The following is a 20,480-nucleotide window of genomic DNA, read 5'->3' as shown; positions in this document are numbered from 1 at the left end:
CTCCCTGCAGGGAGAAAAGGTTGGTAAAGCTCAGCCTGTAAGTCCCCCTGGCACACTACTCACACTCACACTTTGACACTCTGAATTGTTTGGTTTTTTTGTTGCTGTAAATGTTGTTTTAGTTGTTTCTGACCAGTGGCTTGGTGTGATGTCAGAGCAGGCAGAGAGAGGAAGGGACCTGGGAGGGAGCAGATGGTGGGAGGGTGCAGGCTGGCAGCAGCGAGGCAGTCTAAAGACTTGGACTGCAGTCAGGAAGCTATTATGAGAACATTTTGTTCATCTCTTCCTGTTTTCACATCAGTGAAATTGAGAAGATTTGGACTTGATTCAATGTCTGGGCAAGCAGTTTTTATTTTTCCACAAAACAAAACAAAAACATTCAAGAGGCTCAGACTGATGGGTTGAGGCCTGATGACGTAATGGGTGGGATATTTTGATATTGTGAAAGCATTTTATTCCTCTGTCCAATTGAAGAAATTTATAGTTATTATAGCTTAGTACTGATATTACAAACAACACCAGAGTATTAGGGTTTCCTTATTTTATAATACTTTTATAATGTTTGTTATATTATGTGTAGATACATGTCAGAATCATTAAACAACACATATTTTTAAAGCTGTAATTACATAAGAGTGAAGATAGTTTTTCTGAATGCCTGGGATTCAGCCGTAGGCCAGCAGAGGGCGAACTCAGGCATTGAAGATTTCTGGACTGTATTTATAAGGGAACTTCCTGTTTTTTTATTCAGTGTGTGGTTTTGACTTGTCAGCTTGAGGCATGATAAACCCACACTCCAGAATTCTGGTGTTGTATGACATTATTTCCTATAACAGATCCTTTTATTTAACACTTGTGTTTTCATCTGATTTCAGCCGATATTAAAACACATATTTCTTACACAACTCTTACCTGAAGTTTGTCAGTGCCCAGCTAAAAAAAAAAAAAAACAATTTATAATTTCAGCAGATTTTAGAGGTTTGCAAAGAGAGAGGGGTGTAAGGGTGTCAGTGGGAGTTTCTTATTTTGTGGGAAGAGTTTGTCCAAGAAATGATTGGTCTGTTTGACGATTGTGGGCGTAGTTTGTTAGATGTGATTGGTCAGATTTACTATTGTGGGTGTGGCTTGAAGCAGCTGGATGTGTAGCTTAAAAAAATAATAATATTCATCATAACTGGAGCCAGGAAGAGCCAGTTGCACCAAATTTGAAGTCTTGTTGAGTAGGGTTGGGCATTATCATATCGTGTGCAATTAATCATCAGAAAAACATTAATCGATTACTTTTTGGCACTTAATGATTAATATGATTAATGTCACCAGGCAGAGTCCACTCGCTGCTCCTCTCTGCTTCAAATATGACAAACATTAAAATAAAGTTCTGTAATTTATTTATCTATCAACATAATTTAAAATTAGATGTACAGCCTGAAGTCTGTAATTTTGACACAGTTTGGAACAGATTTTTATGATGAGCAAACGTTTCCCACTAAATTGGTCATGTGACCAGGACATAAAGGTGTCAGGGACTCCAGAGGGTTAATCGTCAAATTAATCGTTATTGGCTAAATACCATAATTAATCGTGATTAATTTTTTTGCCAATATTGCCCAACCCTACTGTTGAGACATTGTTCTGTTTTAAACTAAATTATATTTAGTTTCACTTGTACATCATCTTTTAACTTGCCACTCAAGACAAGTCGACCCAAGCAGTGGCGGTTAGGACAAACTCCGCCCACACAGACAAGAAGCTCCCCTGTGTATTATCTGTGTTGCAGGTAGGGTTCAGTTAGAGCAGCATTTTGACAGAAACAGGATTTACCTGACAAATGTGATGAAGCTTGTGTGTTTTCTTGTGTCATTGCTTCTTATTCTGCATGTGTCACTAACAGCAGTCTACCAAACAGGCATCGAGAGCTCAGATCTTAGACAAAGCTACAGAGTACATCCAGTACATGAGGCGAAAAAACCACACGCACCAGCAGGATATCGACGACCTGAAGAGACAGAACGCACTGCTGGAGCAGCAAGGTAACCGCCGCCAAGGTTCAGGCTCCTCAGTCCCGTTAAGACCTGAGGGTGAATCCAGTTTCACCACGTCCACTTCCCTCCTCTTAGAAGAATCATATAAGCCTGTTGAAAAGGTTTCTCATTTTACAGAATAACATTAAACCCTCAGTGACTTTCAGTTAAAGGGACATATCATGCAAAATCCTCTCTGCACAGCTAGCGTTAGCTAACTGTGTTCATATCAAACTATTTAAGGTGGAGCTAGATAGTTTTTAATGAAATGAACTGGACCAGAGGTTCTTAATCTATGGGCCGAGCGCCACCTTGAGGGCCTCAAAAGAACAACAGTTTTTAACTTTGGGCCGCAGAGGGCCGTGGGACCACATTGATTTTGAATAAGGTGTAATACACTTTCTCACCACTAGTGGCAGTAGTGCACCACTCAGATGCTTAATAACTTTGTTTAATACACAGAAAAAGAACCTTAGAAACCTGCCAAGAATGGAAACTTATTTTAAATGAAAAGTAGAAGCAAAAATGAAGGTAACCTGTCAAAAAAGGCCAAAGTTTGTCATTAATATAAAGTACAGCTTCTAGTTTCACTATGCTTTTAAAATATTGATTTTAAAGGGATCCCCGATTAGTTGTAACATTAGACTTTATTTAATAAACATATATTTTAACTGTAAAATAAAGACTGTAAAAATACTGTAGGCTGTTTAGTTTTTATCATTTTTAAACTAAAAGTTAAAAAATATATTTTAACACAGACGGAGCCATTTTATTTGCACACAAAGCATTCTGGGTAAATGATGACGTGGATAGGTCCTCGGTGCGAGGCTGCTAGCGAGCTATATCCACCCTGAAGGTTAATCTTGGACAATATCTGATGATCGACTCTTTTAAATGAAACCAGAGAGCGTTGACAGAGAGGAGAAGGTAGAAATGACTCAGCCTGGAACTGAAAATATGGATGGAGGACAACAGGTTAGCTTGTTTGTTGCACTAGCACTGAGCTAATACATACTGTATAAGGCAATATAGCGTCGGTGCTAGCGCAAAGGCTAAGCTGAGGTTCTTCTTCCATGAAGCAGCTCTGTTGTCTCCAGGTCAGATAACACATAAAAGGCAGGTAAAATGGGGCGGGTTCAGAGGAGTAGGGGACGTTGAGGGAGGGTGGGTCCGTGCTAGGCCCAACCCTGGGCCCATCCAGAGTCACAAGATGTTATTGTCTCTACTCAGTTCACTAGAGTTCAGTTTCCTCCTTCTCAGCCATTGGGTTCCAAGGCTGGGTGGGAGTGAATCCAGCTCTTAGTTGACATTTCATCCAGGGGAGGTTGAGATAAACACTGCCCTCAAGGCCGTGCCGCTGGGAGCCAGATAGATAATCCAGTTGTTTTGGAAGAAGCAGCCTTGAAATTCCTGCTGCTTTTTAAGTGTCTTTACTGCAGCTGTGAGGTGGTGAGAAAAAGCCAACCAGCTGAATTTGGGGTCTACCTCGCCTCTCACCGATAGAAGCTCACCCAGATGTAGTCCATACATGCTGAAGGGTCACACCTGAGCTGTGATCCTCGTCAGAATCACATCCAGTTTGCAAATTTTCCCCCCAGCTGAGGGTCTGTGCTACCAGCCCTGCAGAATCCTTCAAGTGTGCCCGAACAGCTCTTCAAAGGCCCGATCCACTGTCAGGATCGCTTTCACTTTTTGATAAATCTGGAACCGTCCTCCGCCAATCAGCAGGAATCCAGTTATCATAATCCAGATAAATAAAGATCTTCCATGTCTTCAATGGAAAGTGGTGCTGGCATATCAGGTTCCAGCCCCAGGAATCAGACAAATCCAGCAGCAACCATTCCACCCAGACAGCCACGTTCCCCTCGTTCCAAGTGTGGAAAAAAAAAACTAAGTCTGGAAAGGAAGGATTTTAAAGCATGATATGTCCACTTTGAGTCAACCCCCTTCCTTTTCCACCACCATGTCTTTATTTCCATATGTGTGTGTGTTTAATGTGTGTGTGTGTTTAATCTGTGTGTGTGTGTTTAATCTGTGTGTGTGTTTAATCTGTGTGTGTGTTTAATGTGTTGCGTGTCACTGTTGTTGCTCAGTCCGTGCTCTGGAGAAAGTGAAGGGCTCTACGCAGCTTCAGACCAGCTACTCGTCGTCTGASAGCAGCCTGTACACCAACCCCAAAGGCAGCGCCGTGTCCGCCTTCGACGGCGGCTCCGACTCCAGCTCCGAGTCCGAGACGGAGGAGCCGCCCACCAGGAAGAAGCTGCGCATGGAGGCCAGCTAGAGCGTCGACCGGCCCAAACCGGGCCACGGGTGGGTCGGCGGGGCGCGAGGACGGGCGAGAGGAACTCATCGCCCAAAGCTCTGGATAAGACCTCCACCCCCAACCCCCCCACCATACATCTCCTCCGTCGTCTTGTTCCCTCCGTCTCCTGCTGGGCTCGTACGCCACGAAACCTCACGCTGCAGATCTCCGTCAGCGGAGGGGAGGAGGCAAACATGGAGGAGGACCACCTCGGTCCATCCAGAGAGCTTCAGGTTTCCCCAGACCTCCCTCCTCTCTCAGTTTGTTTACCATCACCTGCCCCCCTCCCCCTCCTGTTAGCAACAACTACAATCCAAAACAAAAAGAGGCAGCTTGGTTCCTAAAGACTTGATGCTTTTTTTCTACCCGCAGTYAAGCCCCCCATCCTCCTCAGGTTGATGTTTGGGGCAGGAGGAAGAGGCGGGTGTACTCCTCCAAGCACTGCTTTCTAAAATATTTTTGTTATTGTTAAATAAAACAAACTGTTTAGACTTTACACACACACAGCTAGATCAACTGTCCTGGAAAACAAAATGTACATTTTTAAAATGGAAAAAAGAAGGAAATATTTGTAGTTTTGTTTTTCTCTGAATGTGAAAATGGTTTGAGAGGTCACCCACTGGATCACAGCTGGTATCTGCCCAACACCTTTAACCACATTATATAAATATATATATAAATAAAAACAAGTCCTTTTGTTGAATTTGATGTTTTGAAGGAGAATATTCTTGAACTCGTATTTTGTCCTTTAGCTTGAAGTAGTGAATGACTTTAGCTGGCTGAATACTTTTTATATACAAGGCATTGATTGGATGTTTTTTAAGATTTTGCATTTTGTAAGAAAAACAAATCATGCAGAAAAATGCCAGTTTGTCACGTATTTTTAGTTTGAAATGAAATCAGTTTTTGAATGTCCAACAGTAGGTCCTGATGTTTGCAGGCATAATGAGTCCCTGTTCATGTGTTGTGATTTACACAGTAAAAATCAATGTTGCTGACCCCCCCCCCCCCCCCCCCACCTAAAAGGAGGAAAAAAGATGCATTTTTAGCGTCTCTAGGAAATGTGTGTGTATATATATATTGTTTCCTTTTTATTTCCAGTTAGGAGGATATAATTAGTGCGGTAGGTCTTTATTTGTCCAGTTCCATTCTGTGGAAATTACAGGTATGTTGTACATACTGCCAACTACTGAGGCCTACCTTTACTATGAGACTATAAAATAAACTATTTTATCCTTTAACGGGCTGCTTGTTCTGTCTGAGTGAGTCAAAACACTTTAAAAATGTATTTTATTCTTTTTGGTTTTAGTTAACCTCATTCAAGATGGCTGCCGCAGCTAGCCGCTAACCCTGCTAATTACAGATACTGAGGTAAAATCTGGAGCAGGACTCAAAGCTTTTGGGTCTGGTGACCCGTTACACCCGTCATAAACCTGCTGTCATTTTAACCCCTAAATGCCACGAGAATATTAGTTTTTGTTTGTTTTACTAGTGCGTTGGTCTCGTATGTATTTATGCATTTTAAAAAAAATAAAACCCAAAATTTATTGAAATTTTAACGACCCCCAAGATGCATATTGCAGACCCCTGGGGGTCCTGGGATCCCAGAACAGCACAAACAGCTCATAAGCTTTTGTTTTGTTGCACAATACTGTGCAAAATGGCTCCTTTTCATTACTCATGATGCAGGAGAGCCCAGCCTTTAATTAGAAATCAGATTTTACTTTTTGCTAAAAAATTGTTTCAAAATTACAGTCATGTGATTTACCTTTATTAAATTTTATTTTCAAGATTTCTAAAATAAAATCTGGAGCCGGTTCCAAATGAACTAAACCCCTTTAATATAAAATTGTTTCGAGGAACTTAAAAAAATATTTTTTTTTCATTTGGTTTTAAATTTCAAAGCAAACTGTAGGACTTCACAGCTCAGGTGAAACTGAAGCTCTCACATGACTTAAATAAAAATAAGAACTTGAACCCTGCTGAAAGGTCCTGGGGCAGGAGGTGAACCTGCAACCTTCAAATCCACTGAGAAACCTGCTGTTTCAGCAACATTTAATATAAAAACTACTTTTGAGCTTAAAAAACTGTTCATAATTTAAATAAATTACAAGTTAAAAGGGTCATGAACATTTCTCTTTTTGTATAAAAATATTGAACCGTGAGACTCAAGTATCGAACCGAATCATGAATTTTAGGAATCGTTGCAGCCCTAATAAATAGATTGTAAATAAAAGATAAATTCTAAGAGTTGCATTAAAACCACTCCCTTTTATCATGAAAACATTTCTAAACTCCACAAACCCTGTTTTGTACATAACTTTTAACTTTTGTTAAACTGTTTCACAGATTTTTCAAAATCAGATTTGTTTTAGTTTAAAATTAAATTAAAATTGCATCACTGTAAAGATTATAAAAAAGTTTTAGTATTTTGCTCATTAGTGGATTTATTCATCAGACATTTTTAGGTATAAACCTCTTCAGCCCCACGCCTCCAAATCTTTCCTGTTCCATCTGTAAACCAACAGCTGCTTTCATACTTCTGATGAAATGTTTCATTTGATACCAACATCATTAAGTAAAGTTTATAAATGCTGAGAATCAATTATATTTTAGTTATGTGGAACACAACCTCTGTCTTCAGACAGGACAGCAGCGTTATGATAACTGCAGTATAAAGTTTATTAAGTCAGACTGAAACGTACAAAGTAACACTTTTCATTTTAGATCAAAACAAGAAGCAACACAAGCAGAAATTTAAAGCTGTCCAGACAAACTGTTGACTTCTACTCTGGCTAAACTGCAGCCCTCGTCCCGACTGAGGGTCCGACACCCCGCCTCCTTAATGGTCCCCGTCAGACCTGAACCCAGTCCGGTCTTCAGAGGTTGGCTGGTTCACACATAAGCAGCACGGCCCCCAGCGAGGCCGAGCTAGGACTGAGCTTCGGCTGGTTCTGACGGTTCGGTGTCGGCTGAGGCCTCCGGCTGTTGGACGGTGTCCGGAACCGGCAGCCGCAAGAAGTGCTGCAGGGCCTGGGCCACCTTCTCTGGACCGATGTTGTAAACGGGATGAGTTGAAGCCTAAAAGACACGAGAGGAGAGGACGTTTTATTCCTCCTCAGCTGATCTGCAGTTTTTACAGAAAACTGACAGTTCTCAGTGAAGACCTGTTGATCCGTCCGTACACAAACACCTGTGTGTGAACCTGAACCAGTGCAGCAGGCCCACTGGAAGCTGAAGCCTCAACAACAACAGGAAACAGGAAAATAAAAGTGGCACCGCACACTTCTGATGTTCCCACAAAACCCTTTGTCTCGTTCCATCGCTTCTTTCCTTTTCCTCAAACATCAAACATCTCTAACCCTATCCACTTCAGCTAAACCCAAACAGCTGATTTAAAAAACAAATATCCAGCCAAACGTTTACAGAACAGAGCTGCAGACCCAACTAATCAATCCAGACTTTACCGATCCTGTTTTAATGAAAATGAGCCACAGAGGAGCAGTGTGGTTGTGGAGCTTTGGGATTAAATAACATCTAAATAATCCAACAGAAGCCAGGATGTCGGCTGATTTCATTAAAAGCAGAGTTGAGTCGCTGCAGATCTGAAGCTCCTGGCTGCAGCAGCTCTGACAGATTATCTTTTCCTTTCACATCTTTATCTGCTTGTTTCATCTCAGCTCAAAAGAAAATTTGTTTTCTATTTGTCTTATTTGGTTACTGTTAGCATTTAGCTCATTTAGCTTTCAGCTACATTGGCTGTGTCCAAATTCAGGGGCTGCATCCTTGGAGTTTGTGTTTTTTTAAGATTTTTTTTGTCAGAAATCATCCTAAACAAGGTCTCTAAACTACCTCCAAGCTAATTTAAAGTGCTGTGACATGCTTATCCTTCATATACTAAGTCAAAGAAAACATTTATATTTATGAAAATTAGCATAATACACATGATTTTACCCATTCGGTCTTATAACTGGCATATTTTCTTTTGAATTTGGCTCAGCAAAGTGAAACAGGAAGTGACATCAAAGTGGAACTCTTTAAGACAATAAACTCTGGTCTTTGTTTATATAAACATTATTTGAACTCTTCAACTCTGATAAAGACTCAAAATAATCTAAAGAAACATCAGATTCTTCTCTATTTATTGTAGCATTGCTCTGTTTACATTCAGACACTCCCCTCTGACATCACTTCCTGTTTCTTCACGTGCAAATATCTCAACAACTGTTCATCTCAACGGTGTGAAATTTGTTTTTCAACATGTTTTCAATGTTCTCTTTCCAAAACCACGTTCACATTTATTACAAAAATTTGATGTCACAGACACTTTAATATTAATATTAAATATTAATATTTTCTAATTTGGATCCAATTGCTTCTGTTTGGCGTCACGGTTACTAGCTGACACTTCCGGTCTTCATGGGTGACAAAGAACCCGGCCCACGTAGACCGGATCCTTTGAAGGACGCGGTCATTTAGCTACTGTTAACTAGTTTAATGCTCTTAGCTTTAACAACTTCATCTTTGAAGTCCAGTTTAGCTCTCAGTGAGGTGAAAGTTTTACAGAAAACCTKATTTTTATAGTTTATATTAAGTTTTATTCATCTTACATGTTTGAAGCATTACTTTAAGCTCGGTTTGTAGTTTAATTCTGGTCATTTTACTTCTGTTAATGCTCCATTTGTTTTCCTCCCTGCAGACTCTTGTTTCAGGTTAAATTGTTTCAGATCTAATCTTCATGTTTTGAACTGAATGTGAGCTCCAGTCTGTGCTTCAGAGCCATCAGGTCTTCAGCTGAGATTCGATCCTGTAGTTTCACAACCAGAACAGCTCAATGCCCCGGCTGCTCCGTGGGTTTATAGATGAGACAGCAGAGTGGGATCAAACGGGGGTCTTAGCTTTTCTTCCTCCTCACCAGTCGGTTCTCCTCCTTGCCGAGGATGATCTCATGGTAGTGCTCCATGTTTCCAAAGTGCTGAGCGATGGACAGACCACTCAGACAGTAACACGTGTGGTAAAAGTCTCTGGATCTGGACACAAAAACAAAGACATGCAAAGGAAAGACACCAGTGGGTTGTGTGATGTTGTGTTGCTGTTGTGTTTGTTCCTGTGAGCAGGTGCGGTACTGACTTGCCAGGTTTATCCAGAAGGCCCCCCGTGGGGTTCTGACAGCACAGGAGGATGTACTCCTGCAAGGCCTGCTGATCAAACATCCACCTCTGCAGACTCAGCTCCGACTCTCCTGCACACAAACATCAGTCACAACACAACAAAACACACAAACACAAAAGACGACTACGAGCCTGAACCAACAAAAACCTAGTCTAACCTTTGACCTTACAGCGGGGGTGATGATGCACATGTGCAGTAAGTTTAAAGACAAAGTTTACATCTGAGACCGTACCACTGAATGTCTGCTGCCAACTGTACGGGATCAARCTTGTGTCAGCAGGAAGTGAGTTTGAATCGTTCAGATTGAACCCGAATGTGCAGAATCTGAAATTTAATTCATTGGTTTGAAAATAAATTGAAACTGAATTTAAAGTTTTGAATTAATTTGCTTTGAAACTGTGTTTTGGTTTATTAAAAATTCAGTTTGACTACTTTCACTTTCAGTTCCATAATTCAGATTTTTGTGTCACATCCTGGTCCTTGAGAAAGAAAACACACAAATTTATTTTATTGCAGTGATTAATTTGACCTATATGTAGAAAATGTTACATTTACATGATGACATCATGGATCACATATTGATCAGATGCTGCTGCTGACTGATCCATGATGTCATCATGTAAATGTAACATTTTCTACATATAGGTCAAATTAATCARTGCAATAAAATAACTTTGTGTGTTTTTGTCACTTTTACAGTGGATTGCATCAACTCTGTTACATCCAGAAGGGAAACTTCACCAAAGTGAAACATAAATCTGTGGATCTGTGTTTGATTACTCTGCCTGGCTTTCTCAAGGACCAGGATGTGACACAAACATCTGAATTATGGAACTGAAAGTGAAAGTAGTCAAACTGAATTTTRAATAAACCAAAATACAGTTTCAAAGAAAATTAATTCAGATACAAAACTTTAAATTCACTTTCAATTTAATGAAATTTATTTTCAAACCAATGAATTCAGTTTCAGATTKTGCACATTCAGATTCACTTCCTGCTGGCACAAGATTGATCCCATACGACTGATTTATGAAGATAAAAACTGTGGGTTTACAGATGTAGATAAATGTTTAGGTCTCCTCCAGTTTATAAAAATCTGGTGTGTAGAGGATTGTGAAAGCAAATTATTTTTGGTTATTTCACAAAGATAAGCTAARGTTAGGTTGTGAAGATACTTTCACCTCAACACACAGCTGAACCAACAGTGAWGAATCAGAGTGGTGAGTTTACGTTATGTTTTCATATCTCCAATAAAGACGTACCATCGTTGAATAAGGCTCMGTGAAGTAGAGGTAAGAGTCCAGCTTGCCAGAAGGAGTAGCAGCCGTCCACCAGTTTATTACATCGGCCCTGGAAACCTCCTTCATATCTCATCTGTCTGCTGACCACCCATCTCTGAGGAGGAGAGGCAGCAGTGAAAACGGTTCACAGCAGGGCTGCAGCACTGCTGCCCATCACACAGCGTTATGACAGGAGCATGGTGTCCTTTCAGCACCTGTCTGCATCTTATTTTGTCAATCCTCCACAGCTAAGAGCTAAATGCTAGCCCAGAAACATGACGTCAGTGAGAAACATACAGATTACTTTGAGAAGCTAACTGTTAACTCATGGTCTCTGAGTTTAATGTTAATTTTAATTTCTGATTACATCATAAACTAAAATAGGAGCTTTAAAAAGACTGAAACTCAGCCGTCTGACGCTGCGACTCTAAACATGTGCGACATTTTTACCATCATTACATGCAAATTTGATTTTCACTGCAGATAATTTGAATAAGTGCAAGATGGGACTTGTGGAGAGACTGCACACATTTCAACACTGATAACGAAAGCTGCGTCCCAGAAGACAAACCCAGCTGACAGACTTTGTCTCTTTAGATAAACTTAACATCTAAAGCTCAGATAACTGAAGCTTCACTGCAGCAGAAACAGGACCACATCAGGCTTTTAGAAAGTCACATCTCAAGTGACACAAACACACAACTAGCATCTTTCTGTCTGTAGTTTACTTTGAAAGGATTATAAAGTGAAGCTATGCTCACAGCTGCACAATCACATAATCAGGAGTGCAGTAAAAAATTTAATCACTTAATAATCCCAGTTGTCACAACGGTCGTCCTGACGTCACCACGCAGCTGGTCCTGGAACGTAGACACGTGTGGAAACCACCAATTGTAATTTTTACAGATGAGCTTCACAGTGTGCAACGTTTGCAGTGACTGAGGGTACACAATATAAACAACTATGGTCTGCTTCATCAGCAGACTTCTTACAGGCTGCAGGAGAACAGGCTTCACCTGCAGCTCAGGTACATCACAGCATCCTGACAGGTTTTCACTGAGACAACAGAACAAGACCCTCACTCACCAGCAAGGCTTTGAGGTCCAGCATGTGTTCTTTCCCCAGGATGACGAGGGCGGCRGTGCCACAGAACGTGTAACCACCGTGTGCCTCCAAACCTGGAACTCCACTCAGACCACCCTCCCAGTTCTGACAGCTGAAACCATGAGAGTCCTTTAAAACCAACGAACCAAACGGGGCTTTAACCACGCGCAGAGGGGGTGTGGTCTTCAGCCGTACCTGAGGATCCAGTTGGTCGTGTCCTCAAACAGTTTGGATGTGATGATGTTTGTGAGCGAGGCTACAGAAGCAGCACAATAAGCACTCCTGCAACACAGAACCGCCCCAGAAACAGGTGTGAATCAGCAGGAAGTCTGCTCTATTTCACAGCAAACAAACATCCTTCATCTGTTAACCTGAGCCGCCATCAAACTGAAGCTCAGCAATTATCAACCAGCTGCAGCTGCCGAGCACAGAAACTCTCTTCAGAGATGGACGAAAGTCACACAGTGGTTAAAAACAACAGGAGCAATGTCATGTGGGCATGTTTATTTCTGCTTCAGCACGTAAACAATGAGCAGCATTTAAAAAAAACCCAACAAAAAACAACAACGTTCCTTCTGTTTCAACACTTTCACAAAAAAAATGCAACTTATGCCAAAATGTTTCTGAAGAAACACCAAATTCTGCAGAACATCTTAAATTAAGTCCATTTTTGAGTTGTGTTAACAGTGAGTCAGCAAAGTCCAAACTCAGAATTACAAGTGAAATGTTTAGGATGGTTTCACCGTAGCTACAGTTCAGCAAAAATCTTAAAATAAWTAAAACAGTAAGAAAAAATGACCCCCGCTTTGCATGTGGCAGTCATATTTATGATTAATACATGTACAGGTATGGAGATATAAGATTGTTTTCTTCTCTCTGCTTCCTTTCATTTCATTTGTYTTTTATTTTTATTGTACATAGTGTTACGGCCCAAGGCCTTTCCTGTGTGTTTCAGAGTTCCTGATTGGTGCTGATTGTGTCTAGAAGAGCTTGAGATCCAGTTGAAGAGCTGCTGCTGGCTCTCAGGGCGAGGCTTCTCCTTTAGTTGCTCCTTTTTCTACAGCCAACCATGATTTTTGTTAAATAAATTTAATTTTAAGTTTTCCCATGCGTTGCTTCCCTTTATTTCTTATGGCCCCAGAGCCAGACTGTAACAAATGGGGGCTCGTCCGGGATAAATCAAGAATTTTGATTTTTATGAAATGAATAAAGTTTAAACTAAAAAGATTTGTCTTTGATCATGACTAACCTCTAATTATTACATGTGTGTGAGCTATTTTAGCTATAAAAGATAATAGTCACTTAAAGATATTCCTGGTGATTTTACTTCTGGGGTTAAAAGAAACCAAATTATTTCAAAATATGTGAGAAGAGAAAAGAGTAAAGTTTGATCTCACCTGACATCCACCTCTCCTCCAATGTGCATCACAAAGGAGCCGTCAGGCTGCTTCAGCGAGAAGAGGAAATCTAAGAGCTTCTCCCTGAGGAGGGTCAACACAGATCCATTTTAAACAAACTAAAGCGTAAAATATGTCACCACCTCTAAATCTTCAAAGAAACACAACAAACACCCTGTAAACACCAGCCTGCGAGTCACACAGACAAAGAGGAGAACCGGTCTTGTGTTTTCTTTTTCATCACGTGGACAGACGTGTGAGCGCTCACTGTTTTTCACGAGACAAGCTGGCAGCAGGGTAACCTACAGGAGGACGAGCTGGCATTTGGTTCTAATCATGATGGTTTCCACATCAACACGTTCCTGACACTGATGGCTTTAAAGGGTCTGTGACATCATATTTTTGTGACAAATGTGATTGCACTTTTGGAAAGAGAACATTAATAACATGTTTCAAAAGCAATTTCACATCACTGAGATGAACAGTTGAGATATTTGCATAAAGCTAACAACACAAATTATAGAGAAGAATCGTTTGTTTCTTTAGATTATTTTGAGTCTTTATCAGGGAGATGAAGAAGAGTTTAAATAATATTGTTCCAACATAAACCAGGGACTTTATTTTCTTAAAGAGTTCCCCTTTGATGTCACTTCCTGTTTCACTTTGGCTGAGCCAAATTCAAAATATGCCAGTAACGTACCAAGTTTCTTAAYTAAAAAAATGTTTTCTRTGATTAAGGTGTAACTGACCCCCAGTAAAAGCATAACCCRGTCCCCAGGATGTCCCCAGTGGGCGGTGCCAAAAGACACTATGCATGTCCCAAACTGTACCGTTTTGACCAATGGGAAAATTCAACTGCAGTGGCCACCGTTCAACCCATAGAGGGCGCCTCCAACAGAGTTTTAGACCAAATATTGAATACTGAAAATGTCAAAGTTTGAACTGAAATATAAAGATAATACCTTTATTTATTTTGACATTTTATCAGGAAAAAAGAAGCTCATTTAAGGTTTATGTAATTACTCTTTAAAATGTTTCTAAAGTTAATGCCAACAGTTAACTTGGAACAAACTGTGACACAGCAGACTGCTTTAAGCACAGTTTTAATGTAGTTTATTCACTCAGTACAGGGTTGTGCAGGTTTTTGGACCATACCTGTTTATAACCTCATATGCTTCTTCAGTGCCGATGATACAGAGGGCGTTGACGGCAGCGTAGGTGGGGGCCAGGTGGGCGTGTTGTCCCGGTCCTCCAGCGAAGCCCCCCGTTGGGCTTTGACAGCGTGACAGAAACTGACACACCCTGAAAAACAAAACTCTAGGTCAGGATTTTATTGGATTTTTGGGCAAATGGATACAATAACGATCAACTAAGTGATACTAAATGTCAAAATAAAAGTCCAAAATTGGGTTGTTTGGGTTTAACTGATGCAGAACAGAGGATGTGTCCCCCCCCCAGTCTTTGTCCTCTGACCTGCCTTCGTCACAAACGTCTGTCTCAGTATCTGCTGTGAAGAGAATTATAAAGCTGGAGAGACGCCTTGTGTGTGTGTGTGTGTGTGGGTGTGTGTGTGTGTTGTGTGTGTGTGTGAGCACGAGGAAGTCACGTTGGCACAGGAACGCCACCAGCCGCCTGAGCTGGCACACGTCAGCGTTCTAATGACAGCGTAGGCTGGCAGTGTGGCATCGCTGTGAGGTGTGTGGTGTGTTGTGTGTGGTGTGTGGTGTGTTGTGTGTGGTGTGTTGTCATTTACTGAAACCACTTCTGCTTTTTGTGGCAACAACACAGTTACTCTTTGAAGTTGTTGCTGTGTGAAAATTGATAAAGAACGAGGCTTTGTTCAATCATTGTGTTGCGCAATAATTGGAAGCAAAAGCTTTCATCTCACTTCTTCAAAGATGACAACTCATTTTAATTCTGTCACAAATATATTATATAAATGAAAACTTTCTGCTGAATTATTACTTTGGCTCAAATAAACACGGGCAATGATTCAGTTTTCAGAGACAGGAAGTATATCAGGTCTGAAAGTTACATCTGAACAGAAAAAAACTCTAGAAAATCAGGGTTTAAGTGGTCAGATTGTGTGGATTTACGCATAATAAAGAAGTTATTTAAATATTCTGTGTTTGTGTTAATATCTTAGCACCAAAAATAAATCCTCAAATATTTGGTGTCACAAGTTCACAAACGGAAACGTGTGAAATTTAGCACTTCTGTTGCCCACTTGCAGCATTTAAACAGCAAGCAGTTTGTTACATTTTGTGCCTGACGACAGTGTTTTTTCCTGGCTATAGTAGATAATTATTCAAGCACAAACTGTAGAAGAACCTGTGGACAGGTTTTTATTAAACCGTCCACTCGTGCACAACTCACTCAGAGGCGACAGCAGGAGGAATGGGCTCCTCCAGGAGCTCCAGACTGTGAAGAATCCAGAAGCAAAGCCACGGTCTGCTGGCATCCAGACACTACACCCAGATTAGACAGCAGAAAAACACGTTTCACATGATCAGTAAATGACAGATCACAGCAGAGAGATCCGTCAGAAGCACAACAGGCTATAGTGAAAACCTCTGAACAAATTTACAGTCAGAAAGTTTGTTCTGTTAGTGTTAAAATGCACCACTAAGAGACAAGAGATTATAAATATACACACCTCATAAGCATCTGATAAATGACGTAATCCTCTCTTCAGATATTGGTAGTGTTGTTCCCGCAACAATGATGGCCTGATGATAAAGAGACGGTTAAAGTTCTGTCACTGTCTTTAAACCAACCAATCACAACATTAGGTAGTGGTGCAACAATACATGTACCCATATCAAACCGTTCAACGGTGCTTTAGCTACAACACACACTATGTATCAAATACAGATTTATAAAATTTACTTTATCAACTTGTCTTCTGAAGATGCTCTGTGTTGAAGGATCAGTGGATCTGTGTTCGACTACTCCACCTAGGCTGCACTGTGGAGCACAGATCCACTGATAGACGTGGGCTCTGTCCCAGTACTCGCACTCCCACCCTTGTTCAAATGTGCGTTCATGTTGAAGGGTTTGAGTGTGTAGTGCGTCCCACATTCTCCACATCCACCCTTAGCCACGCCCATTTTGGGTACTATTTATGGATTTTTATGGTGATTAATGCACTTAAATGAGTCTGCCAACCACCAATAAAACCAAAGAAGAAGAACTTAAAGAAGTTCTCAGACTCTGATGTATCAGTCTACTTTACTTTATGTTTCTTCTCCTAAAAACCAGTGCTTTTTGTAGCTCTACTATCATTTTTAGCAACACAAATACCAAAACAGTGACTGGTCCTGCCATGTTGGATGTCACAGTTATGACGTAGAGGCACAAGTCGATGATGTAATCCGTACTGTCCCACTTCTCACTTTTCTTGCACACTTATAACCTGCGCACTGCAACACTTTGAATCCACACGTCACAGAGGGGTGTAGGGTGCACACTGAGCACTGGGACTGAGCCAACATTTCATTTAAAACGGTTCTTTTCAGTTTATATAAATGTTCATAATTAATTTAAATAAATTACAAGTTAAAAGGGGCATGGTCATTTCTCTTTTTTGTATTGAAAAAATACTGAACCATGGGAATAAAGTATTGAACCAAACTGAATTGTGAAGTTTCTGTATGGTTGCAGTAATAATAACCACTGAAAGGTTAAACATTAATATTGACGCCATGTTCTGCTGGGATGTTTTGGATCTTGGGATCATACTGGATGTTATTTTGATGTTATTTTGATGTTATTTTGATGTTATTGGATGAGAACCTTCCAGGGGAAAACACAGCAGCCCGCCCTGACGAAGCCACACAGCAGAAACTGATAAGTGTGGGCCTGTGAAGTCGTATCACATCCTGCTTGTTTACGATGCAGTGGAACCACCTGATTCATTGTTGTCCCAAATATCTCAGGAGCTACTTCCAACCGTGCTGCTCTGGTTGTGTGACGAGTTTCAGGTGGGTTTATTCTTGGGCTGGATGTTGACCACACCCCCTCCCTCTCCATGTTTGTACATGAAACACATCCTACCATTAACCCTGAATGTTTCCTAGTTTCTCTTCCCATAGAAACTTCACTCAGAGCAGCTGCTACAGATGATGGCTGCTCACAGTTAGCTACTGCTGTCCGGACTAGTCGACGTCACCGGTTACGTCGACTGCATAAATACGTCGACACGCACAACATACCGTCGACACGTCGTTTTACGTGAATACGTCGAAAGAGGAGAAGGCAAAGAAAATGGCGACACCCGGTCCGAGCAGTACACGTGAAGAAGACCCCAATGACAGAGTTCAGCCAAGGAAATGTCCAAAGACGTCGAAAGTGTTGAAGTATTTTAAACCAAAAGAAAAGGGTTTGGTTGGTTGTTGACTCTGTAAAATGGAGTTAGCCTAGCATAGTAGCACTACCACAATGAAGGAACACCTGAAGTGCAAACATCCTGGTGTTCTGTTCGAAGAGGAAGGCAGGAGGAAAAGTGCAGAATCGTAAGTCCTGTTATATTGCTTTTTGGCATTAACGTAATATATTAAGAATAACGTTGGCAGCAACAGTCTCTGTGGTACTTTCTGATTGTTAGCGTCGGTGTTGTCCTCGTCAGAGAAACTGAAACTTACACACTTCAGGCAGAAATGTTTGTACATGCAGTGGGCAGTGTTGCTTTCACAAACAAAACAAAAAAATCATTAAGGTGTTTCTTTTCCTCCACTTTCTCCTTGTTTATRGAGGAGTTTGCCATTAAAATCTTAACACCGTGATCTTACTTGATCAACAAAAAATAACCGTTAATGAATCAAAAAAAAAATAGTCGTTAGACTAATCGAGTAATCGTAAAAATAATCGTTAGATTAATTGAGAGAAAAATAATCGTTTAGGACAGCACTACAGTTAGCCTGCTTCTGCTCACTGTTAAAGGGAGTCATTCCTTCCCACTGTCACCAACAGATACTGGATTGCACCAAACTGAAGATCTGATTATTGTGTTGCAACTGAACCGACTGTAGTTAGATTTGAATCTGGATCTGTTATTTATGTTGTATAGTTAAAATAAACTGAAATGAACAGAATAAACTAAGAAAATCATCAAATAGTGTAAAATGAGTGGCATATTGTCAGGACCTTCCAGTCTCCTAAAGTCTGAGTTGTTTTCTTTAAATTATGGTAATGTGAATGTTTGCAGTACAGGAAGTACTCTGCAAGCTCCATGTGCACCCTCATCTTGTTGCACAAATGTAAGGCAGTGTGTGTAACTGATGAGTCAAAACCAAGAAACATTTCCACCTAATCCTGCTCTCCGCCTTCCCTTTTCATGCCCACCCTCACTGTAATTATACTCTTCTTACACAGGGTTAGTCACAGCTCATCTCAGTTTTCCTTTTGTTGCAACATTTACAACAGAACAATCAGCAGCAGGTAAAAACCAGTCTGTCAAACACATCAGATAAGTTCCCACTATGCCCTTTAAAACGCTAAGAATTAAGATGAAAAATTACACCTGTAATCTCAGCATCAGGGTGATGAACCCACCCACCTCAGGTATGAATTCTGCAGCTCACCTGATGCAGATTATAAGCACCGGCAAAGACTTGAAAAGATTCAGACATTTTCAAACAATAAAAGCTAAATTAACAGGACAATACAATCAGAAAAACATTTTAATCTTAATTTCAGTTCACCAGCATCAAAACCTTCAAACTCATCTGGAAAGTTCTGATCATTCTCAGAAAAATAAAAGAAAGGAAAAAAGATTAGAGAGAAAACAAGACTTGAACTCCTTCGTTTCAACATTCCTTTAAATTCCACTTTTTCCAAGAAACTGAAATCCAGCCCTGATTTCCATCTGCCAAACCCCAGATCTGCAGCGGCAAACACAAACCAGATGCTCTCGGCTAAACGCACGCACGGCCACTCCTGACGAACGCCATTCGTTTTCTCATGAAACCAAACGTACGTCCAACGTGGGCTGCAGCGCCAGCGACCAGCAGTTGTCATAGAAATGAGATGAGTCAGCCTTGTGGCGATGACGGCTGATGGCGACAGTAAAGTGCGTGGGATGATCAACACGATAAAAGCAGTGAGCAGAGTGGAAGTGCCTGATGATGGACGGTTGTTTCTGCAGCTGCACAGCGTCACGCCTTCAGACTGTCCTTTTTAAACTGAGCACAGTTTCATTTCAAGTAATAAATAAAAAAAATACAAGTAAAATTTCTGTTGATGTTTTCCCTCAAACTTTGTAGTTTTGCAGCACGCATTGAATTTCTGAAAATGCAAATCTGACTACCAAGGAAGTGGCTGCTAATATTTTCATTAAGTCATTAAAGCCGCAGTGAATAAAGGCTTCAAAAGAAAACTGTTCATAATGTGCAGCCAGATGTTTTGCTCCTGRTGTGGTCAGACACTGCAGGTACTCACTGTGGTAAGCTGTGCATTTGCTTGTAAACACTGATGACCTCTTCGATGCTGCTTTCCACTTTTTTCTGGATAAAACAGGAAAGTGTGAATAGTTATTAAGTTTAAAACAACTCCTTAAACTGAGCGTTACTGTATTACAGTAGATAAACAAATGTTCATGTACATCAAATACTTTGTGTGGACAGTTCTGACATTTTATGCAACACATTATTCTAGCCTACATATATTATAACTCGATCAGGAAGCATAAAGGTCAGACACGTCTTTATGCTTACAGCAGAAACACAACACAACGCACTTTTTGTCACGAGCAGGAAAACCAGGACATGTTTCAGTTTGGGTTTTTAAGTTGAATATAACACTTTACTGTCAGTATGAAATTTTATTAAATGTTTGGTAGACTCGGGAGGTAATTATGGTATTTTGTTCACACTAATCCATTATGCTATAGTCTGAATTACAATCTCATCTACCTGCTCAGATTGTTTTTTTTATTGCACAGAACCAACAACACAACTATCTCATCTACCTGTTCATTGTTTTTGCACACATACTGTTATGTAAATGTATGCACCTTATTATATATCTTTATTTATACCACCTCCACCTCATCTTGATCAGGATTCTACCTTACTCTATTTTTTACTTTATTTTAATTTTATTATTATATTTTTATGTTTTTTTGCCTAACATATTTTAATTTAGCATTTCTAACTTTATATTACTTTATAGTTTGTCAAGCTGTTTATGTCATGTGCTAATATGC

The 20,480-nt window shown here is 40.4% G+C and overlaps 2 protein-coding genes across 3 annotated transcripts in view; one reads left to right on the top strand and one right to left on the bottom strand.

The window, feature by feature from the left end:
- On the top strand, positions 1-4,821 carry max (myc associated factor X; the record flags this gene model as incomplete). 2 transcript variants are annotated; one of them, XM_014015427.1, is given in 3 exon segments in its annotated part: positions 1-37; positions 1,907-2,030; positions 4,115-4,821. In XM_014015427.1, coding segments are annotated over 3 exon segments (349 nt in total), but the record flags the coding sequence as incomplete, so codon positions are not given.
- Positions 4,822-6,981: 2,160 nt separating this feature from the next.
- fntb (farnesyltransferase, CAAX box, subunit beta) overlaps positions 6,982-20,480 on the bottom strand; it is a 15,109-nt gene continuing 1,610 nt past the window's right edge. Inside the window, exons 2-12 of the mRNA XM_014015424.1 lie at positions 19,715-19,779; positions 15,933-16,005; positions 15,653-15,744; positions 14,432-14,578; positions 13,277-13,360; positions 12,075-12,161; positions 11,862-11,991; positions 10,758-10,890; positions 9,454-9,565; positions 9,239-9,353; positions 6,982-7,404 (exon numbers count right to left, since the gene is read on the bottom strand). Of these exons, the coding sequence (XP_013870878.1) occupies positions 7,255-7,404; positions 9,239-9,353; positions 9,454-9,565; positions 10,758-10,890; positions 11,862-11,991; positions 12,075-12,161; positions 13,277-13,360; positions 14,432-14,578; positions 15,653-15,744; positions 15,933-16,005; positions 19,715-19,779 (1,188 nt within the window). The 3' untranslated portion in view covers positions 6,982-7,254. The remainder of the gene's footprint in view (positions 7,405-9,238; positions 9,354-9,453; positions 9,566-10,757; positions 10,891-11,861; positions 11,992-12,074; positions 12,162-13,276; positions 13,361-14,431; positions 14,579-15,652; positions 15,745-15,932; positions 16,006-19,714; positions 19,780-20,480) is intronic.

The sequence above is a fragment of the Austrofundulus limnaeus genome, unplaced genomic scaffold (genome assembly GCF_001266775.1).
Source record: "Austrofundulus limnaeus strain Quisiro unplaced genomic scaffold, Austrofundulus_limnaeus-1.0 Scaffold129, whole genome shotgun sequence".
Classification (NCBI taxonomy): domain Eukaryota; kingdom Metazoa; phylum Chordata; class Actinopteri; order Cyprinodontiformes; family Rivulidae; genus Austrofundulus; species Austrofundulus limnaeus.
The sequence above is the reverse complement of the archived record's forward strand: the minus strand, read 5'-3'. Positions and strand labels throughout refer to the sequence as shown.